At 41.8% G+C, this 22908-nt stretch overlaps 1 protein-coding gene across 1 annotated transcript in view; it reads right to left on the reverse strand.

The window, feature by feature from the left end:
* Nucleotides 1–3743: 3743 nt before the first annotated feature.
* The window catches only part of ptcd3 (pentatricopeptide repeat domain 3), a 38097-nt gene continuing 18932 nt past the window's right edge, over nt 3744–22908 (reverse strand). Inside the window, exons 18-23 of the mRNA XM_062045306.1 lie at nt 15440–15530; nt 15271–15356; nt 15052–15200; nt 14934–14975; nt 9945–10103; nt 3744–8453 (exon numbers count right to left, since the gene is read on the reverse strand). Coding sequence (XP_061901290.1) covers nt 8408–8453; nt 9945–10103; nt 14934–14975; nt 15052–15200; nt 15271–15356; nt 15440–15530 — 573 coding nt within the window. The 3' untranslated portion in view covers nt 3744–8407. The remainder of the gene's footprint in view (nt 8454–9944; nt 10104–14933; nt 14976–15051; nt 15201–15270; nt 15357–15439; nt 15531–22908) is intronic.

Here is a 22908-nt window from a genome sequence, read left to right on the forward strand (position 1 = left end):
CATGATTTTTTGTAAGAGGAAAAGGGAGGAAACGATCAAATTGTCAATAAATGGAATTGATATTGAAAGGGTTTCTGAACTTAGATTTTTAGGAGTGATACTGGATGACGGTCTGACATGGAAATCTCATATTGCACATGTACGGAAAAAGATGTCTAAGAGTATTTTTATATTAAATAAGGTAAAATATGTGTTAGATTATAGGGCAATGCGCATATTGCATTGTGCACTTATATTGCCATATATCAGCTACTGTGTGGAAGTGTGGGGGAACACATATAAGAGTAACATAAAGGCATTGTATCAACTACAGAAAAGAGCTATAAGGATTATTTATAAAGTAGATTACTTAGAACACACTAACATATTATTAATTAATTCAGGTTTATTGAAATTACAGGAGCTAGTAAAGTTACAGACATTATGTGTCATGTTTAAGGCTAAAAGCAAAACATTACCAGCAAATTTACAAAAAATGTTTGTCATCACTTCTGAGAATGAAGAGCATAGAAGAAAAGGTCATTTCCAACATCAGTATTCAAGGACAACTTTAAAACAAATGTGTATATCAGTGGTGGGGGTTAAACTATGGAATTCTCTTTATAATGAGATAAAAGATTGTAAAAATATATTCCAATTGAAAAAAATATATAAAGACAGAACTATAAAATCATATGGACAGCCATAAGTGTTTACATTTTGCTTTATATTTATTAATTAATTGTTTTTTGCCTGGTTTTGTATTTGTTTTGTATCATCCCGTGAGGTGTATATTACTTCTTTTGTTTTTTTGTTCGGTTTGTACTTCATGAAGTTTTGCACTTGTGTTTTTTTTTTGTTTTGTTTTCGTTATATTTGGATGTAATTGTTGGTTCACATATCATTAAGTAAGACTATGTTTTATGTGAAGGGGGCAGGAAAATATAAGATTTTTCTTCATCCTGCTCCTTCTCAGGTATTGGTGTGTAACGGTGTAACTGAATAATTGTGTTATAATTGTCTATCAAAGATGCACATCAATGAAGGAGATAAATAAAAATGAAATGAAATGAAAAATTATTCAATGATTATGACATTTCTAGTTTAAGTATCAGTATCAAAGTGCTGAAACCACTGGCATAAGTTGTTCCGCAAAACGTTGGTCAACTTGACAGGTGCAGCTACGAACATTACCTGTTTTGTTAGCATTACTTGTTCCCACATTGTCATTCCACATCACTCACGCCAAAGGCTCACCAATGTCATATTGAGCTGATGACGTTGAAGATGAGGTGCATCAACAAAGTTCATCTCCACTTAACATTGCCCGGGCAGCTGCAGATAGCTGATAGCAGTCTAGTTAGCATTAAGTGCGTCGATACTGGTGTGTCTTGCGTCTCGTCTTTTGATGTTGCTTGCGTCAAAGTCTCACCTTTTGCAGCATACAAGAAAAACATTTTGCGCATATTCGACAACAAAATATAATTAATCCGATTCGACTATGAAAATCCTTATTTGAAGAATATTCTCCATTTTATCAAAAATAAAGCATTTTTTTAGATATGGGACTTTAAAAAACAATGTTCGCCGGACAAAGTGTGTTTGAAATGCATGTTATTTATGATGTAGTAAATAACTCAACTAACATCTTGTTTTACACGTAAAGCGATAAAACTGTACGGCTGGAAGTCTTGGCTTGAAATAAAATTCCATCTGCGACATAATTTCACAATCACGTTGTTGTAGATACAAATTCCAACGCATACTTTAATGCTTCTTTTCTCATGATTCTCTTGGTTTGTCCTCCCTCCTAGTCCCTTCCTTCTGTTTCAGGAAGTGCCTTTTAATAGCAAATCTCATTCCCCTTTGTTTACCATTCAATCGTGGCAACACCAAGAGTAGTTTAGAACTTCGCACCAACATGTGGGAGAGGTATTCAAACTATCAGGACGTTCCATCACATCCTGTGTTTGTGTGACCCTGATCTTGTTGCATGAAGGAGTACAGGACAATGTGTGGGAAGTTGCAAACGTGTTACTAATATTTCTCTCTCTTCCAAGTAAATCAACTCTCACCAAATATTGTGTTAGAAGTTTCTAAAGATGCTGGCATTATCCCGTTGTTTTGAGGCTGATTTGACACACTGTGGACAACAGCACCACACCCATCTAAGAGGGCCACCCCCTTCATGGCAGCTCATTTGCCCTTATTTGGTCGTATAGTCAGCTTGGCTGATGATTGGTGGAGAGAATGAAGCTTAAAGATTGAGACACACACCTGTACTGACTTGCTAACACTCCCACACACACACACACACACACTTGAGCTGGTCCGAATCACAGGTTTCCCCAAACTTAGTCAACATTTATTGGGTCCTTAATCAAAAACAAATGGTGTGTCCAAAGTGCGGCCCGTGGCCATTTTTAAAATGTAGATTGCTTTTTATTGGCATGTTCTATAAATGAATTCATGGGATATGTTATTAGATATTGCACTAATTTCCTTTGTCACCTATACACCAAACTAACATACATGCTGACCATTAATTGGATCTTTTAAAGCACAAAATGTATCAAAGTGCTGCCCCCATCTCATTCAGTTTTTAAGTATGCAGCTTTTTAATTCATGTTTGTTGCCGTAAATGCATTCCTGCTAATTCTTTCAGTAATAACGGCTACTTTTTTGTCTCAAGCTTTGTACCATGCGCTTTATACTAAGTTGCGGCTAATTTATGGATTTTTCATGACCCTCACATGCCGAATGAGTCACGACGATCAATTAAATTATTCACATTAAATCAAAAGCACTCAATCATTCAGGCAGCCCTTATGGTGTTATGGACTCAGCTTCATCATGTAGAAAACACAACAATATGCACACGACACAGCCCTAAAGCCTAAGACGACAACCCTGCCTTTGAAAAAGGAAACCGCCACTGTACAGAACAGACATTCACCACCACTAACGGGGCCTGAAAGGCCTGTCGAGAACACAACTTTAGCAGTTTCAGCTGGTAAGGTACTGTATGCCGTGTTACAGGCACAGTCTTTTGTTAAATTTGTGATCGAACACAAGCACTTGTAGAAATATTTAATGTTTTAATGTGTACACATGCAGCTTATGTACTTGTGCGGCCAATTAATGTACAAAATTAGGTGGGTGCGGCTTATATTTAGGTGCGCTCTATAGCCCGGAAATTACGCTACTGTATGTCAGCCTGGGCCAGTAACACATTTTGCACAACAATATATTGACCTACCACTAATATGATGATACATAATAATAATGCACATATACCCTTTTAAATGCAATAAACTTGTATTTCTCATATATTTTAACAATGTAATTGGAATGTAAACTTTTAAACCTCCAACTTAAACAAAATAAAATATATATATATAAAAAATACAGTCTGCTAGCAAAACTTTCACTTGAATACAAATCAAAACTAACGGCAATAAAATAGGTTCTGTCTCTGTTAAGTAGGGGGTGGGGGACCCTGAAATATACACGACCAAAACAATTTAAAAAAAAGGCTAAATAAAGTATTGACAAACAAAGTTGCACTTCATTATTGAACATGTAGGCAAAGGTACAGTACAGCTGTACATTACTTAACTGACAACCAAGTTAGGATCTTTGTGAACAAAGGTGCAGAGTAACACTATAAACACTAAAGCAGAAGTACCCACACTTTTTCAGCTACTTATCAAATGACCAAGTCGAGGTGATAAATATACATAAATTTAATCAATAAAATAGACAAGTTAAAGGTGTTTAATAAAAATACAAGCATGTTTAACTCATATAGATTCCCTTCTTTCATGAAGACAAGAATATAAGTTGGTGTATTACCTTATACTGATGACTTGCATTTGATTGGAATCAGACAGGATTTACAGTAGTGCTAATAAGTGCCACAACTTTGAATTTGCATTGTTGAGGGGGAAAAAAAGGAAACATGGACTCAGTCTCATCATGGAGAATAAATAAAAAGGTGGCGACTTGTCCAGGGTGTCCGGATCCAGCACCCCCCGCGACCCCGAAATGGACAAGCGGTAGAAAAAGGATGGATGGAAAAATCCTGCCCTAACCTTCTCCATGAGATGGTAGCCAGGTGGACAGGCTAAGTGCTCCTAATGGTGGTAGGAGTTCAAATAGACTTAAACAGTCTTTGCTGCACGTTGCAATGCATTTTTGCTGTGCAACTCAAAAGTGTCACTGGCAGTATGTGTGTCTTTGTTTTTCCACACTCCCAAAACAAAAGATGTCACATTTTCACTGAAATTTTTTTTAAACAAAGACTGAAAAAATTAACATCTCCTATTTTTTTCATTAATTAACTCTCTGTTTTATGCTGCTGCTGTCACATATACTGTATATACTGTAATATTGTACATGGTCATTGGTATATATTGTATATAGGTTATAGACATAATATATCTGTATATATAATATACTGTACACATATTATGTATATATTAGTATACATGTTAGATTTTTTATCGCTATATTAGTCTATTTATACCTGCATTGTCCTTTCCATCCTTACACTTTCCATCATTGTAACTGAGCTACTGTGTTGAATAATTTCCCTTGTGGATCACTAAAGTTTGTCTAAGTCTAAGTCTAAGTCTAATCATCCGTCTATCAAACTGAAAACTGAGTGAACTGATAAAAAACACATTAACTCGGTCATTGAATTTTCATTCCGTAAATGGGAATTGAAAAAGATGATTGGTTTATTTAAATTACATTTTTAATATACTTTTTTTTAGTGTCAAAGAGCAATAACAAAGAAAAATGTTAGATTTTCATTTTATAATTCATACAACAAAAACAAAATGACCATTTTAACCAAAACATTTTTTTTAATTTTACATATTATTATTACATATAATTTTTTTCTACTTGGGTTAAATCACCAAAATGATTCCCGAGCGCGGCCACCGCTGCTGTTCACTCCCCCCATCACCTCCCAGGGGGTGGAACAAGGGGATGGGTCAAATGCAGAGAGTAATTTCACCACACCTACTGTGTGCGTGTGTGACTATCAGTGGTACTTTAACTTGAACTTTTTACAGATCAGTCTTTAAATAGCAACTTCTGGTTCCAGTGTCAGAATATGAAAAAAAAAACCTGTTTTGGGTAAAAAAAACTTTTTTCTGCAGACTGAGGATTTTATTCTTGTCCAAAAGGAGAATGTAGCAACAGGCACCTGCTCAGAGTTGTGTATAAAGAGAGTATGGACAATCCGGTTTCAAGCAAACTCTTCAATGATTGGTCAAAGGGCCAGTTTGAAGCCACAGCCAAGCGACACTACACTTCGTCATTATACATTTATTTTTAATTGAAGAGTGTTTGCCGTATAAACATGCGCTGTTGTGGGGATGCGCCACTCACAGAAAATGTGGGAAGCAATCACATACATTTCCCGCAACCCAACAAGGAGAAAAATATGGGAAGGGAAGGTTCGCCGCGATCGCTGGAGAGCTAATAACGGTTTCTTGTGCGAGGTAAGCAAGCATACATACTACATATATGCCCAAAAGTCAGAATTTCTCCGTAAGTGATGGTTCAAAACTAATGAGGATTTTGGCAAAAGGAGGTTAATACGTTAATATTTGGTCGTAGTGTGATTTCTGACATACATTTATTTTACCGGCGAAAAGGTCTCAGAGAGCCACTGGTCACTAAACACTGCATGAATGCAGCGGTAGAGTGCATCAAAAACAGCTGCAAAATTTCCCCAAAATGATTGTTGTATATACTACTTAGATTAAATAAAAGCATGTTTTATTGTAAGTTCATGAGCTGTAGTATATTCATACTATATTTAGACTTATCATTTTGGTTTATTTCATTAGGAAAACTAACATCAGAATGACAGAATTGCATGCTTCCGGGCACAACCGCACACGTTCTAGGTACCAAGCATGGCGCCTCTCCTTTAATTGTCCATACACTCACTATACATTTTGTGACCTGCTAGCTCACGAACACTTCACCTCTTTGTGGTGACTCAGAGTATTACAGCACCTCGCAGTATGATTTTGCAGAATTTTTTAGTCCAATTAGCAATAATAACATTTCTTGATTACATTAAATACATTATGCAGACTGTAGATTCTACAGTGTAGAACATCATGGTGTAAAAATGTTCCTGCAAACATGTTGACAAACAGAAATAAGCACATCCTCAGCCAGCCTAACCGCTGAGGGCACTCAGATACTCTTTAGCTTGTTTGCGCACTAAAAAGGAGAGGACGTCTTTTTTTTCTACCCTGTATTCATTCAGTGTATTCAAAACTAGTAGCGGCGCACTGAATTAGTAAATTTTCCTGTGCACTAAGAATGTGTGTAGGCTTACTGTGTTGTCAGCTTTGTAGAGATTTATGTTAGTCATAATAACTCCTAATTAGAATGCACAATTATTTTAGGTATAATTTTCGCAATGGGTGCTCTTTTTTCTGGTTTGGGCAACTGTCCCCTAAAATGACTGTGCACATGCCTGCTTCCGGTTTGCCTCGGTCTTCTTCTCTAACGTTTATTTATCTGCAAGCCCAAATCCCCGTTAAACTACTTCTGGGTGAACTCTGCATTTCAAATGTTACAAAAAAAAATTACATTTGTATGCCTGGTATGCATTTTTACCCCACATTTGATTAAACTAATATATGTAAAATTAGAAAAATATTATTTTTCGATTTATCTTTAAAAAAAAACTTCAGTGATTGTGAAAAAAACTTATACATTTTCTTTTACTGGTGATTTCAAATGGGGAAAAAAATGAATGAATGATACACAGATTATTCGAAAGACTCCTTGTTGGTTTGCCATTTAGAAGTTGAAAAACAAAAGAGAAACAAACACACTTGTTGCGTTTTAAACATTTTAAACATGTTTGACATTCTGCAGGAAATAGCTAATCACTCTTTTCAGGAAGTTAGTGTTATCGCCAAGAGAAAATTATGTCAACATGTTCAGTTTTTATGCAGTGTGACAATGTGCTGCTGTATTATTCAATGAAAAGTAATGTTCATGACACTTGTTTTTTTCATATTTAAAAGACAACTGCACTTTTTGGGGGAATTTTGTCTATCATTCACAATCCCTATGTAAGACAAGAACACATATGTTTTTCTTATTATTATACATTCTAAGTAAAAAAAATATGTTAAGTACGAGGTGGCTAACAATACAGCTAATGGGAGTACTCTAGCGCCCATAAAGCACTCTTAAAAAAAACGCACCACCAACAATACTCCATTTACATGTTGTGACCTGAATATTAACCAAGTATTAGCTATATTGTTATTAAAAGCACTAACACAGACAAATTATTTTAGTGGCGCCGTGATAACAGAGAGATAACTAGCTTAAGCAGTTACAGCATCGCAGCAGCTGGAGTTTGTAAAAGTTAATTCTAGCTGATAGATCATGCACCTCACCTGAATAGTAAAAGTTGTGGACATAATACGAGAAGTTGTTCAACTTTTACATCCAACTTGTACTCGGAGATAATGAAAAAGACACAAAAAAATGCTTGTTTTTTCCCCCACGTGAGAATTATATAAACGGGAAGATATGAACATCCCATCAGTCGGCATGCCAATGCGAGAGGACATTGTACTGTAAGTGATTGTTTTATTATGTTTGTAGTTTGTACATCTTGCTTAGAACTTAGCAATAGTGCTACATGATGCTTAGTGTTTCCCCAAAGCTGGATCTGCTTAGCACACAGCTTCTAAAACTTGTATATTATCCTATTTATATTCATGCCAAAAACTATAAGGATCTGGATCCTCATTTCTCCCAAAGTGGTCAATGTTGTCTCTCATGAAGTCTACCATGATTAGTAGTAGTAGTAGCTGTTGTTGAAGTAAATAGCGAACGTTGTGATGCGTCTGTCAAATAATACGCTGCTGTATGCTTAAAATGACCAGAATACGTATATTACATGTTATTATGAAAGAGCCAGTTACTACATTACATATATACCGGTACTTACAGTGTGTATATAAAATGTTGACAAAAGTTTTTGGATGTTTTTTAGAGCACTGAATAGGCAGAATAGTACAAATCCCATTACCTCTATTGTTAGCAGACTTTTGCTAGTGCTTATTTACGAGTTAGAATGCACAAAAAAAGAAAAACTTTTTGGTGCTTGTATCATAAGCAAAAAAAAAAAAAAAAAGTGCAGCTACCCTTTAAGATACAGCAGTAAGGTAGTCATTTGCTGATAATTTGCAGCCTCCAGAGGACAAACACACAAATGCATCTTCTGCTTATCTACAAGTAAGTTTTCTTTTATAGATTGAGTTTTGTCACATTGTGTATTTTATTACACACAAACAGGTACACTGGTCCTAAATATGTCATATGTTCACCTGAACTGTTCAGCTTTCTCAATATTAGAACGTCTCTTTCAGTCTGCAAGCTGTGCGACAGTCTCAAGCTCAGACAATATGATCCTTGACAGAAGAAAAACACAAGTAAGAGTTATTAGCATTGAAAAGTAAGGTGATATTAATATAATAAATATTGAAAAAAATACAAATGTGTTCAAATCAGCTCAACAGATATACTTCAGTCATTGAGGATCGATTTTTAAAGTGAAAAACATAATTGTACACGAGGAATTGTTAAAGGGAAACCACACTTTTTATTTGAAGGACAAATTACATTCAAAGTCTTAATTCCCAAAAAGTGCAGTTTTCCTTTATAATGACATTAAAAGCCTACTGAAATGAATTTTTTTTTATTTAAACGGGAATAGCAGATCCATTCTATGTGTCATGCGACGATTACCCCATTAATTTGAGCGAGGATGAAAGATTCGTGGATGAGGAACGTTAGAGTGAATGACTAGAGAGGCAGTGAAGGATGTATCTTTTTTCGCTCTGACCGTAACTTAGGTACAAGCTGGCTCATTGGATTCCACACTCTCTCCTTTTTCTATTGTGGATCACGGATTTGTATTTTAAACCACCTCGGATACTATATCCTCTTGAAAATGAGAGTCGAGAATGCGAAATGGACATTCACAGTGACTTTTATCTCCACGACAATACATTGGTGAAACACTTAGCTACTGAGCTAACGTGATAGCATCGTTCTCAAATGCAGATAGAAACAAAATACATAAATCCCTGACTGGAAGGATAGACAGAAGATCAACAATACTATTAAACCATGGACATGTAACTACACGGTTAATAATTCTCAGCCTGGCAAAGCTTAACAATGCTTTTGCTAACGACGCTGAAGCTAACTTAGCAACCGGACCTCACAGAGCTATGTAGCGCTCCACCTACGCCAGCCCTCATCTGCTCATCAACACTCGTGCTCACCTGCGTTCCAGCGATCGACGGCGCGACGAAGGACTTCACCCGATCATCCGTGCGGTTGGCGGCTAGCATCGGCTAGGCGTCTGCTATCCAAGTAAGTAGTCCTTGTTGTGTTGCTACAGCCAGCCGCTAATACACCGATCCCACCTACAATGTTCTTCTTTGCAGCCTCCATTGTTCATTAAACAAATTGTAAAAGATTCACCAACACAGATGTCCAGAATACTGTGGAATTATGAGATGAAAACAGAGCTGTTTTGTATTGGATTCAACGGGCTCCGAATACTTCTGTTGCCGTCGTGACGTCACACGCATACGTCATTACCAAAGGAGTTTTTCAACCGGAAGTTTAGCGGGAAATTTAAAATTGCACTTCATAAATTAACCCGGCCGTGTTGGCATGTGTTGCAATGTTAAGATTTCATCATTGATATATAAACTATCAGACTGCGTGGTCGGTAGTAGTGGGTTTCAGTAGGCCTTTAATGATGAGAAACAAATACATTAAAAGGATGTTTACATAAACTACAACAGACAGTGCCAATGCCTGCTCCTGATTATCACTTCAATAAAAAGATAGTTAAAGTGTTATGAAATAAAGGGAACTGTCCTCACCTTTGCTCCTCCTTCAAATCAAAGTCAGCCAGTGTCCGCTTGGCCAGACTTGGTGTTGCCTGCAGACAGAAGGCTGCTGACAGCTGGACAAGCTCGACGGCTCTGTGGGCAGAACCATCTTGCCGGCACACAGACAGGAAGTCTTCAAACAGCTCATTACTGGTAAATTACAAATCAGATAGCGGCACAGTATAAACACATAGTTACTATGTGGCCAGCAATACCAATAGTATTACAGACACAATAATATATAGTATCCTTACCTTAAAAAAAGCACAGAGTTTCAACAAAAATTGGAAATCAAATATTGTATTGAATGGATGTAACGGTATCAAAATCTCATGGTACGATATTATCACAGTATTAAGACCACGCTACGATATTATTGTGGTATATGTCCCCCCCCCAAAAAGACCTATAAATGCCATATTGTGTAAAATGAAGTGGCAGGAATGTTTAAGATAAATACACTTACTGTATTTGAACACAAATATAAGCTCAAATGTTCTAATCATACTAAAAACATGTTTTTAAGTGCAAATAATTGTGCAGAGATATCCACTGTTTCAAGCAAATATATATATATATATATATATATTTTTTTTTTTTACAGTTGAGTGTTTTTAAAGAGACATCCAGTGCAAAACGATACGATGGCGAGCGCCTGGTGGCCGGGCCTGTCCCCATGGGGCCCGGCCGGGCACAGCCCGAAGAGGCAATGTGGGTCCCCCTCCAATGGGCTCACCACCCATAGCAGGGGCCATAGAGGTTGGGTGCAATGTGAGCTGGGCGGCAGCCGAAGGCAGGGTACTTGGCAGTCCGATCCTCAGCTACAGAAGCTAGCTCTTGGGACGTGGAACGTCACCTCGCTGGGGGGGAAGGAGCCTGAGCTAGTGCGCGAGGTGGAGAAGTTCCGGCTAGATATAGTCGGACTCACGTCGACGCACAGCAAGGGCTCTGGCACCAGTTCTCTCGAGAGGGGCTGGACTCTCTTCCACTCTGGCGTTGCCAGCAGTGAGAAGCGACGGGCTGGGGTGGCAATTCTTGTTGCCCCCCGGTTCAGAGCCTGCATGTTGGAGTTCAACCCGGTGGACGAGAGGGTAGCTTCCCACCGCCTTCGGGTGGGGGGACGGGTCCTGACTGTTGTTTGCGCTTACGCGCCAAACAGCAGCTCAGAGTACCCACCCTTTTTGGATTCGCTCGAGGGAGTACTTGAGGGTGCTCTCCCGGGTGATTCCCTCGTTCTACTGGGGGACTTCAACGCTCATATTGGCAACGACAGTGAAACCTGGAGAGGCGTGATTGGGAAGAATGGCCGCCCGGATCTGAACCCGAGTGGTGTTTTTTTATTGGACTTTTGTGCCCGTCACGGATTGTCCATAACGAACACCATGTTCAAGTATAAGGGTGTCCATATGTGCACTTGGCACCAGGACACCCTAGGCTGCAGTTCCAAGATCGACTTTGTAGTTGTGTCATCGGATTTGCGGCCTCATGTTTTGGACACTCGGGTGAAGAGAGGGGCGGAGCTTTCTACCGATCACCACCTGGTGGTGAGTTGGCTGCGATGGTGGGGGAGGATGCCGGACAGACCTGGCAGGCCCAAACGCATTGTGAGGGTTTGCTGGGAAAGTCTGGCAGAGTCTCCTGTCAGAGAGCGTTTCAATTCCCACCTCCGGAAGAACTTTGAACATGTCACAAGGGAGGTGCTGGACATTGAGTCCGAGTGGACCATGTTCCGCGCCTCCATTGTCGAGGCGGCTGATTGGAGCTGTGGTCGCAAAGTAGTTGGAGCCTGTCGTGGCGGTAATCCTAGAACCCGTTGGTGGACACCGGCTGTGAGGGATGCCGTCAAGCTGAAGAAGGAGTCCTATCGGGTTCTTTTGGCTCATAGGACTCCTGAGGCAGCGGACAGATACCGACAGGCCAAGCGGTGTGCGGCTTCAGCGGTCGCGGAGGCAAAAACTCAGACATGGGAGGAGTTCGGGGAAGCCATGGAAAACGACTTCCGGACGGCTTCGAAGCGATTTTGGACCACCATCCGCCGCCTCAGGAAGGGGAAGCAGTGCACTATCAACACCGTGTATGGTGAGGATGGTGTTCTGCTGACCTCGACTGCAGATGTTGTGGATCGGTGGAGGGAATACTTCGAAGACCTCCTCAATCCCACCAACACGTCTTCCTATGAGGAAGCAGTGCCTGGGGAATCTGTGGTGGGCTCACCTATTTCTGGGGCTGAGGTTGCTGAGGTAGTTAAAAAGCTCCTCGGTGGCAAGGCCCCGGGGGTAGATGAGATCCGCCCGGAGTTCCTTAAGGTTCTGGATGCTGTGGGGCTGTCTTGGTTGACAAGACTCTGCAGCATCGCGTGGACATCGGGGGCGGTACCTCTGGATTGGCAGACCGGGGTGGTGGTTCCTCTCTTTAAAAAGGGGAACCGGAGGGTGTATTCTAACTATCGGGGGATCACACTCCTCAGCCTTCCCGGTAAGGTCTATTCGGGTGTACTGGAGAGGAGGCTACGCCGGATAGTCGAACCTCGGATTCAGGAGGAACAGTGTGGTTTTCGTCCTGGTCGTGGAACTGTGGACCAGCTCTATACTCTCGGCAGGGTCCTTGAGGGTACATGGGAGTTTGCCCAACCAGTCTACATGTGCTTTGTGGACTTGGAGAAGGCATTTAAACGTGTCCCTCGGGAAGTCCTGTGGGGAGTGCTCAGAGAGTATGGGGTATCGGACTGTCTGATTGTGGCGGTCAGCTCCCTGTATGATCAGTGTCAGAGCTTGGTCCGCATTGTCGGCAGTAAGTCGGACACGTTTCCAGTGAGGGTTGGACTCTGCCAAGGCTGCCCTTTGTCACCGATTCTGTTCATAACTTTTATGGACAGAATTTCTAGGCGCAGTCAAGGCGTTGAGGGGATCCGGTTTGGTGGCTGCAGGATTAGGTCTCTGCTTTTTGCAGATGATGTGGTCCTGATGGCTTCATCTGGCCAGGATCTTCAGCTCTCACTGGATCAATTCGCAGCTGAGTGTGAAGCGACTGGGATGAGAATCAGCACCTCCAAGTCCGAGTCCATGGTTCTCGCCTGGAAAAGGGTGGAGTGCCATCTCCGGGTTGGGGAGGAGATCTTGCCCCAAGTGGAGGAGTTCAAGTACCTCGGAGTCTTGGTCACGAGTGAGGGAAGAGTGGATCGTGAGATCGACAGGCGGATCGGTGTGGCGTCTTCAGTAATGCGGACGCTGTATCGATCTGTTGTGGTGAAGAAGGAGCTGAAACGTAAGGCAAAGCTCTCAATTTACCGGTCGATCTACGTTCCCATCCTCACCTATGGTCATGAGCTTTGGGTCATGACCGAAATGACAAGATCACGGGTACAAGCGGCCGAAATGAGTTTCCTCCGCCGGGTGGCAAGGCTTTCCCTTACAGATAGGGTGAGAAGCTCTGTCATCCAGGGGGAGCTCAAAGTAAAGCCGCTGCTCCTCCACATCGAGAGGAGCCAGATGAGGTGGTTCGGGCATCTGGTCAGGATGCCACCCGAACGCCTCCCTAGGGAGGTGTTTAGGGCACGTCCGACCGGTAGGAGGCCACGGCGAAGACCCGGTACACGTTGGGAAGACTATGTCTCCCGGCTGGCCTGGGAACGCCTGGGTATCCCCCGGGAAGAGCTGGACGAAGTGGCTGGGGAGAGGGAAGTCTGGGCTTCCCTGCTTAGGCTGCTGCCCCCGTGACCCGACCTCAGATAAGCGGAGGAAGATGGATGGATGGATGGATGGATGGATCCAGTGCAAAACAATAATGTTCAGTTTAGTGTCTTTCAACTTTTACTTTCTCAGAAGCGGTGTCCTCCAAGGTGGACATATTTATATCAGTTTTTCTCAGAAAAATTAACTAGGAATTTAACTTTAAATTATGTAAATACCTCACAAACTAATGTTTGGCTTCGCTAGCTTCAAATATCTTTTCTGGGTGATGGTTATAAATGGGTTATACTTGTATAGCGCGTTTCTACCTTCAAAGTACTCAAAGCGCTTTGACACTATTTCCACATTCACCCATTCACACACACATTCACACACTGATGGCGGGAGCTGCCATGCAAGGCGCTAACCAGCACCCATCAGGAGCAAGGGTGAAGTGTCTTGCCCAAGGACACAACGGACGTGACTAGGTTCATGAGGTAGTCACCTGAAATGGTTTTCACTTCACAGGTGTGCTTGATGCTCATAGATAGAATGCCAAGAGTGTGCAAAGCAGTAATCAGAGCAAAGGCTAGCTATTTTGAAGAAACTAGAATAAAATACATGGTTTCAGTTATTTCACCTTTTTTTGTTATGTGTTCATTCATAGTTTTGATGCCTTCAGTGACAATCTACAGTGTAAAAGTCATGAAAATAAAGAAAACGCATTCAACAAGGAGAAGGCGTGTCCAAACTTTTGGCCTGTACTGTATAAAGAGTTGACATATTGTTACATGTTGTATCTTCTTTGTCTACACAAGAATCAAACATACATTTTGATCAGACAGTTCATGTGGGGGACGGCGTGGCGCAGTTGGGAGAGTGGCCGTGCCAGCAACCTGAGGGTTCCTGGTTCGATCCCAGGCTTCTACAAACCTAGTCACGTCCGTTGTGTCCTTGAGCAAGACACTTCTCCCTTGCTCCTGATGGGTTGTGGTTAGAGCCTTGCATGGCAGCTCCCGCCATCAGTGTGTGAATGTGTGTGTGAATAGGTAAATGTGGAAATAGTGTCAAAGCGCTTTGAGTACCTTGAACGTAGAAACGCACAAGACAAGTATAACCCATTTACCAATTATGTGCATGTTTAGGCACCTGTCAGAGGCGATTGGCCAAAATGTGCAGCAAAGTTGCGGGCCTTTACTAAATTGCGAGAACGCACATAATTCGCAGAAATTGGTTACATTTGCGTGAATTAATGCGAACGCGACATTGCGTAGAATTTCTAGAGGGACTGTTCACTTGATCATCAACTTACGAAGGAACTCTGTTATTTGCTTTGAAGAGCTGCATCATTTCCCTGCCAAGAAGAGACAAAATATCAGATAGCCTTTTCTTTCAAATGCACTTTGAACAATCTCCAGTCGTTTTCTCACCAAGCCTCTTGAATCTTGTTGGCTCGCAGCAGCAGGGAGGTAATATGTGCAAGAGTGGGGCTGCTCCACTCCAGATTGAACCTGTTTTTGTTGTTTCCAACGAAGACACTCTTCACGTCCAGGGCACAAGCAGCAAAAGACTCTTGGACCTTGACAAACATGCAGATGAAAATGGAGGTGGTGCTATTTATTGGGAGAATTCAAGAAGACTTCACTGACCTCAGGACTGTGTTTGTCTCTGGCCATCAAGGCGAGAAGCTCCATGATCAGCTCCAATTTATTATCTTGACCCAAAGTCCGAATATCTAGAAAATACTTAGTATTGTCACACATACTCTTATTCTTAATCATGAAAGGACAGGGACAATAATAACATCTTTAAGCACACCTTTCCATATAGTAGGCAGCATGTCCAAACGATTGTCCGTGTCCAAAGCCTGCAGCAAGGCTATCATATTCTCGTACCTTGGGTAGAACAACTACAGTGATAAACCACAAGGGAAAAAATGCCAGAATGAGGAGTTTTACTCTTTATGTTCTCATTTCAAATGCTGAAAAGTAAACTACAAACTATGTTCCAGTATCGACGCGACGCACGCGACGCACGCGACGCACGCACGCACGCGACGCATGCACGTGACGCACGCGACGCACGCGACGCACGCACGCAACTGGCATTAAAGTCATGACATCATCAGCTGATTTGCCTAAAAGGCCAAGATGCATTTGCACGTCACTGTAACGGATGCTGCGGCAGAGAGGAAGAAAAAAGTTGTGGCAGAAAAAAAGTGAGTAAAAACGTGAAAAGTAGGACTGAAAAATTAATCCATTTTGACTGCAACGTTTAAATGAAGACAATAGTCTGCAATAACGTTTAAAAAGCAGGCTCCTATTGGGCGGATAATGTACAGAAACTCTTATACTGGATGGATGGAGGCTCTCAGACCCTCCCGGCCTGGGTATCCCTTGAAACGGCGATCCCACACTTCTCATTACGTTCTTGCTTATGCTCATCACTCCCTTTTCCATTTAAACTTGAAGGCGCAAACACCATTGCATCGATCTCCATGAAAATATGGAACCAGCCACGGAAACACTTGGGTTTTCAGAGCCCATCTATATTGACCCCGCTACTTAAAAAACAATTATTTAAACCTTCCCGTACTGACCCTGCATTCATGACTTGGCACAATCATTGAATCACCAATGTGAAAGACCTCTATGCAGACGGAGTGTTTTCATGTTCTCATACGCCGTGTGCAGCATCATGTGCTTTACGGAGACTTGGCTACACGCGGACTTCCCGGACCACAGCGCGTCTCTACCCGGCTTCACAAGCTCACGGGCGGATAGAAGCACACTCCTGAGCGGTAAGAAAAAAGGCGGAGGGATTGCCATCTTTGTGAACGAGAGGTGGTGTAATCCTGCTCATATTACTGTAAAGGGGTGTGTTTGTATGCCGGACATTGAACTTCTGGCTGTTGGAATTCGGCCATATTATTTGCCAAGGGAATTTACTTCTGTAATCTTCATCGGAGTGTATGTTCCTCCTTCTGCTGACGAAACTGCTGCTTGTGACACCATTCACGCCGCTGTTGCTAAGCAACAGACCAAACATCCCGATGCCCTCATTCTCATTTCGGGTGACTTTAATCATGTTTCTCTGGACTCTATATTTTACCCACTTTCCATCAATATGTACACTGTGCAACACGGGAAAGTAAAACTCTGGACCTACTGTATGCTAATTCAAAAGATGCATACAGCGCCACTGCCCTGCCCCCCTTGGGACGGTCTGATCATAATCTGGTGCATTTAACACCTCATTACTGCTGTGAGGAGGCAGCCCATCTCAACTAAATCAGTGCAAATGAGAAGCATTGAGGCAGGCATAGCCTTACAAGACTGCTTTGAGACTACAGACTGGGAAGTACTCTGTAAGCCTCACGGGACAGATGTCAACAAAATCACAGACTGCATCACTGACTACATAAATTTCTGTGAGGACTCCATCATCCCGACAAAAACTGTCCACTGTTACCCAAATAACAAGCCCTGGATCACCAGCCAGCTAAAGGTGCTGCTAAATAAAAAGAAGCGAGCCTTCAGATTCGGTGATCGGGACGAGTTGAAGAGGATTCAGTGGCAGCTCAGAGTTAATCTTCAAGAAGGGAAAGATGCCTATAGAAGGAAGCTTGAAGCTAAACTCCAACAAAACAACACTCGTGAGGTTTGGAAAGGTATGAAGGCCATCACAGGCTTCAACAATAAAGCCAAACTGCTGGATGGGGGTGCAGATAGAGCCAATGAGCTGAATTTGTTTTTCAACAGATTTAGCAACGCACCCCTTACTGGCCCTCCCCCCACTACTCCTGTTCTCACACCTCCACCTCCCCCTCCTTCTCTTTTACCTGCCACAGCCGTTTCCCCCCCCCTCTCCCCTCCCCCACTTCCACCCCCACTTCCACCCCCACTGAGAAAGCCAGCCCGGTGTGTCTGACACCTGGATTTGTAAGACGGCAGCTGGAGAAAGTCAATCCAGCTAAGTCAGCAGGCCCTGACTGAGTCAACCCCTGGGTCCTGAAGACTTGCGCTGCTCAGCTAACTGGGATCCTGCACTTCATCTTCAACCTGAGTCTGAAGCTAGAACGAATACCAGTGCTATGGAAAACGTCCTGCATAGTGCCGGTGCCCAAGAAGCCCATCCCATCGAGCTCAAATGACTTCAGACCTATTGCCCTGACGTCCCAGGTCATGAAGGTCCTCGAGAGACTTGTGCTGGATCAGCTGAGGCCACTGGTGGCTCCTTCCCTGGATCCTCTACAGTTTGCATATCAGCCCCATGTAGGAGTGGACGATGCTGTTATCTACCTGCTGCATCATGCTCACTCTCACCTGGATGGTGGGAAGGGCACTGTGAGGATCATGTTTTTTGATTTATCCAGTACCTTTAACACCATTCAGCCAATTCTGATGAGTGACAAGTTGCTCAGGATGGGTGTCAGTTCATCCATTGTCTCCTGGATCACTGATTACTTGTCTGACAGGCCCCAGTTTGTGCGACTGGGGAGCTCCGTGTCGGATACTGTGGTCAGTGGTGTAGGTGCTCCACAGGGGACCGTCCTGTCTCCTTTCCTGTTCACCCTGTACACCTCAGACTTCCAGTATAGTTCCAGGTCCTGCCACCTGCAGAAATACTCTGACGACTCTGCTGTGGTCGGGTGTATCGGAGAGGGACGGGAATTGGAGTACAGGACACTGATCGCTGACTTTGTGGAGTGGTCTCAGGCGAACCATCTGGTCCTTAATGTGGACAAGACCAAGGAGCTGGTCATCGACTTCAGGAAGAGAGTGACCCCGGTGGAGCCCATCAAGATCCAGGGCCGGGAGGTGGCAGTAGTGGAGCAGTACAAGTACCTGGGAGTCCACTTAAACAGCAGACTGAACTGGAAGGACAACTGCAAAGCTGTTTACAAGAAGGGCATGAGCAGACTCTTTTTTCTGAGGAAGCTTAGGTCATTCAATGTGTGCAGCAAGCTGTTGGAGATATTTTATCAGTCTGTTGTGGCCAGTGCACTGTACTTTGCAGTGGTTTGTTGGGGGAGCAGCACTAGCAAAAGGGACTCAAACCGGATTGATAATCTGATCCGGAAAGCCGGCCAAACTATTGGCACGCAATTGGAGGCGTTTGTGTCAGTGAGGGACAGGAGGTCACTGGACAAACTGCTGGCCATCATGGACAATCCTGCCCACCCACTCCACCTGACAATTAAGGGACAGCGGAGTTCATACTCCAACAGGCTCCTTCAACTTCCTTCCCGCACTGTGTGATTCAAGAACTCCTTCATTCCACACTCCATCCAGCTGTATAATCACTCGCCATACAGCAATAGATGACATCTGCCTATTACCTGACACCTGACATGTTAGCTACTTCTCTTTGTTTATAATGTCTATTTTCTATTTCCTGCTGGACCTACTCTCCATTTTATGCTGCTGCTGTCATATAGACTGTATATACTGTAATATTGTACATGGTCATTGGTTTATATTGTATATATGTTATATACATATTATAATATATCTGTATATAAATTACTCTGTACACAAATGTATATATTCGTATATATGTTTGATTTTTTTATAGCTATATTAGTCTATTTATACCTGCATTGTCCTTTCCATCATTGTAACTGAGCTAATGTGTTGAACAATTTCCCTTGTGGATCATTAAAGTTTGTCTAAGTCTAAGTCTGAGTCATCCTTCGCTAAACTCTCTTCCAAATAAGATTTGCCGAACTCCCACCTTTTTCGTTTTTTTCAGACGAGGTACTTCGTAAAGAAGCAGTTCCCACACTTTCCAAATCGTCCTCCGGAGACTCTTATAAATACATTGTTATCTTTGAGACCTAATCATAAAAAAATGCATTTCTGTGCTATATACCTCCTTAAGTTCAGGTGCTCCAAACTCTATCAGTGATAAGAGCCTCGTGGGAGAGCAATCTTAATACCAACATATCCGATCAACACTGGAACTCTGCCCTGAAACTGGTCCACTCCTCCTCAATATGTGCCCGTCATAGTCTCATCCAATGCAAAGTAATCCATAAAATTCATTACACTAATTCAAAACTATCCAAAATCTACCCCACTGTTAGCAATACCTGCAATAGATGCAAACAATCTCCGGCTGATCATGTCCATATGTTCTGGTCCTGCTCTATATTATGTTCCTTTTGGGAGGACATTTTTGACACAATCGGAAAGGCATACAGTCAAAACTTTTCCCCCAACCCATTATCAGCCATTTTTGGCATATGCCCTGATAACATGTGCCCGGTACCACTAAAACGCGCTGTTGCTTTTACGACCTTGCTGGCCAGGCAATTGATCTTGTTTCATTGGAAGCTGGCTCGCCCCCCATCACACGGCCTTTGGATTAGAGAGGTTCTCTACAACCTAAAATTGGAAAAACTTAGCTTTTTGCTAAAAGGCTCTGCTCAAGCGTTTGAAAGGTCATGGAGTCCTTTCTTACTGTATGTCAACTCTCTTGACTTATGCCCAGACGCAGATGAGGAATAATCTCCCTTTTATTTATTTATTTTTTATTTCTCCCTTTCTCTTTCCTTTCAGCCTGTCTGTCTGTCTCTGACCTCGTATGTGTGTGTGTGTGTGTGTGTGTGTGTGTGTGTGTGTGTACGTGTGTGTGTGTGTGTTTGAATGTGTCTGTCTTTGTGGTCTTACTTGTTATATGTTTGTGCCATATGTCCCTTGTTGGTTTGACCTGAGTGGGGTGGGTGGTTGGGGTTTAAGGGAAAGGGTGTGAATAATTTACTGACTTTAAAATTGTACTGTTTCGACTTGCACTTTTTTCTGTCTATTTGAAAATGCCAATAAAAACAGTTGGATTAAAAAGCAGGCTCCGCTGCATATCAAATCAAACCCTTTCACAGTCCACAACGGCATCAAACACACAGCGGTATTTTGGAGACATCTTTTTGTCGTGTGCCAAACTTTCTTGCTGCCCTGGCGAACGAGGTCAAGCGGTGGTGTACAATTGCTGATGTGCAGGCCATCCGTGGAACGTGTCCGTTTTTCTATGGCCCTAAAAAACCCCCAGCAAAAATGGATAACTAGACCAAACAAAACAAAGATCTGTCTTTAAATATATGTATAAAGTTTTTTAGCCTACCAGTATCTCATTACAAATTACACCATTGGCATGCCACCACCGCAAATAGATTGCTGACCTCTGGTAAACACTGATATGTTTTACCTAACGATACCAACCTTTAACAACAATGTATAATTATTATTCATTTTGGCCATAATTGTGCAGCAAATATGATTAGAACTCAAAGTTTCTGCTGCTTTTTTTATCATGTATTTTGAATGTCACAAATAAGACGAAAGCCGTCTGTAAATACTTGTAGAGTGGGAGGGCATACAGCAGCACCCGTGACAAGAGCGCTACATGCTTTCATGTCAGAGCCACTGTACATGTTTATGTCTTTGTTCTTGTTTTTTGACATACGTGTTTAAACACACCACAGTTATGTGCTTTGAGACGCAAAAGTGAAACCTATACATAACTTTGTCCTACCACTTAATAAATCCATCAAACACAAGACGATCTGCCGTGTTCTTTACCACGAATCAGGGCTGTACGCTTAGCTTTTTCACTAGGAGCATCAGTGCTACTAAATGAAAAAAACTAGTAGCACAGAAAAAAATGTAGAAGCACAGAAAAAAATTAGGAGCAATATGAAATGTTCTAAATAACACAATTTCAAAATTAACACTCAAACGTACAGATGTGTACTCATACATATCAACACAATGCCATCATGAGGGCTAGTGCAACCCTCAATTAAACACAGAGAACATCCCTAAACTGTGCTAGCACTGTTGCTAACACAAGTATAGGGCTGGGCGATATGGATCAAAACTCATATTCCGATATTGTTTGGCTTAATGTCGATATATGACATACTGTATGTCCCAATATTTTTTCCGTAAAGTGAGGATGGACAAAGTTAAACCCAAATATGTGTGTCCTGTGGTTTTATTGAAACAAATACTTCACATAAGTAACTTTTTTGAAATGTTAAAGTTTCATGTGTTGATGTACTTAAAAAAATAATAAAAAGGGTCATATTATGTTTTTTTCTACATGTGAAACACTTCTTTAAGGTCCAGATAACATGTAAGAGTGGTGCTTTACAGACCATCTTCAAGCTGCTTTTTGGCTCTGTTTTCATGATGCGCCGTTTTGTGGGCGGTCCTTTAAGTGCCTCCACTTCCACTGTCTCTTCTCCCCGTCAGCCATGTTGTAGTTTTGAGCGCTTTCATTTGGAGACTACTGACAGATACAAGTTGGAACTATACACTATTTGGTATTAGAAACGGCAAAAGCAGACGAGCCAATATGCCCCTCAACAAAAGAATGGAAAAAATAAATAACTTATTGTTTACAGCATCTGACTGCAACGGCAAACTCGCACAAAGTTATTTGGGTAAATATTTACCATGTATGAAAATACATCTGTTGATGTAACTGGATATCTCTGCCATGCCTTGATTTTATGTTTTCGGGACTGATGAGAATCAAAAAACAAGTAAAATATAGTCTTTAAACTTCTTTAAAAAAACATTTAGCTGTGCTCAATTATTCAGCTAACAAAAACACAAAAGGAAATGTTTAAACGTTAATAGCAATTTGAAAATAATTTACCTTTAAGAGTGGTATTCTTTTCAGGCAAACATTATTATGAGACATAAGCATGTTTGCTACCTCAAAGATTTTAGTCAGTATCACCAACTTGTCAACTGCTTCAGGGATGCTGTGTGGCAGGTGATAATATTGCCACTGCAGCTTAACACCCTTTCTGATTGCGTACAATGTACATTTGTTGTGGCAGTGCTTCTTGTGCAAAGTAGTTCTGACTGAGAAGGTCATATAACGACATAATTTTACAGCAGCTTTTTAAATCAGCTTTTTTCTACTGTTGGAACTGAAAACATATATTTAGCAATGTAATGGGACACCGCTTTAGTATTAGCACAACACTTTTCCTTTCACGTGAAACAAGGAAGCTAGCCGTGATCTTTGTTGGTTTGTGCTACTGCGTAGCTTCACATACTTCTCATAGTGGAGTTTTTGTCAAGTTTTAATGTGGTGACATTTTTTTGTCTTTTACTGACCAGTTCCTCTAGCTAAGAAATTGTTTTTGTCCGTGTATGAAGACTTTGAATATGTGAGACTACTAGGAGCCGCTAGGCTTCCAGCTCGCCCCCTCTGTGCAAGGAGAAGAAGGGACACAGCTCTTAGCGCATACAGAGTGATCAGTGACAATT

The sequence above is a fragment of the Entelurus aequoreus genome, linkage group LG04 (genome assembly GCF_033978785.1).
Source record: "Entelurus aequoreus isolate RoL-2023_Sb linkage group LG04, RoL_Eaeq_v1.1, whole genome shotgun sequence".
In the NCBI taxonomy this organism is placed as follows: domain Eukaryota; kingdom Metazoa; phylum Chordata; class Actinopteri; order Syngnathiformes; family Syngnathidae; genus Entelurus; species Entelurus aequoreus.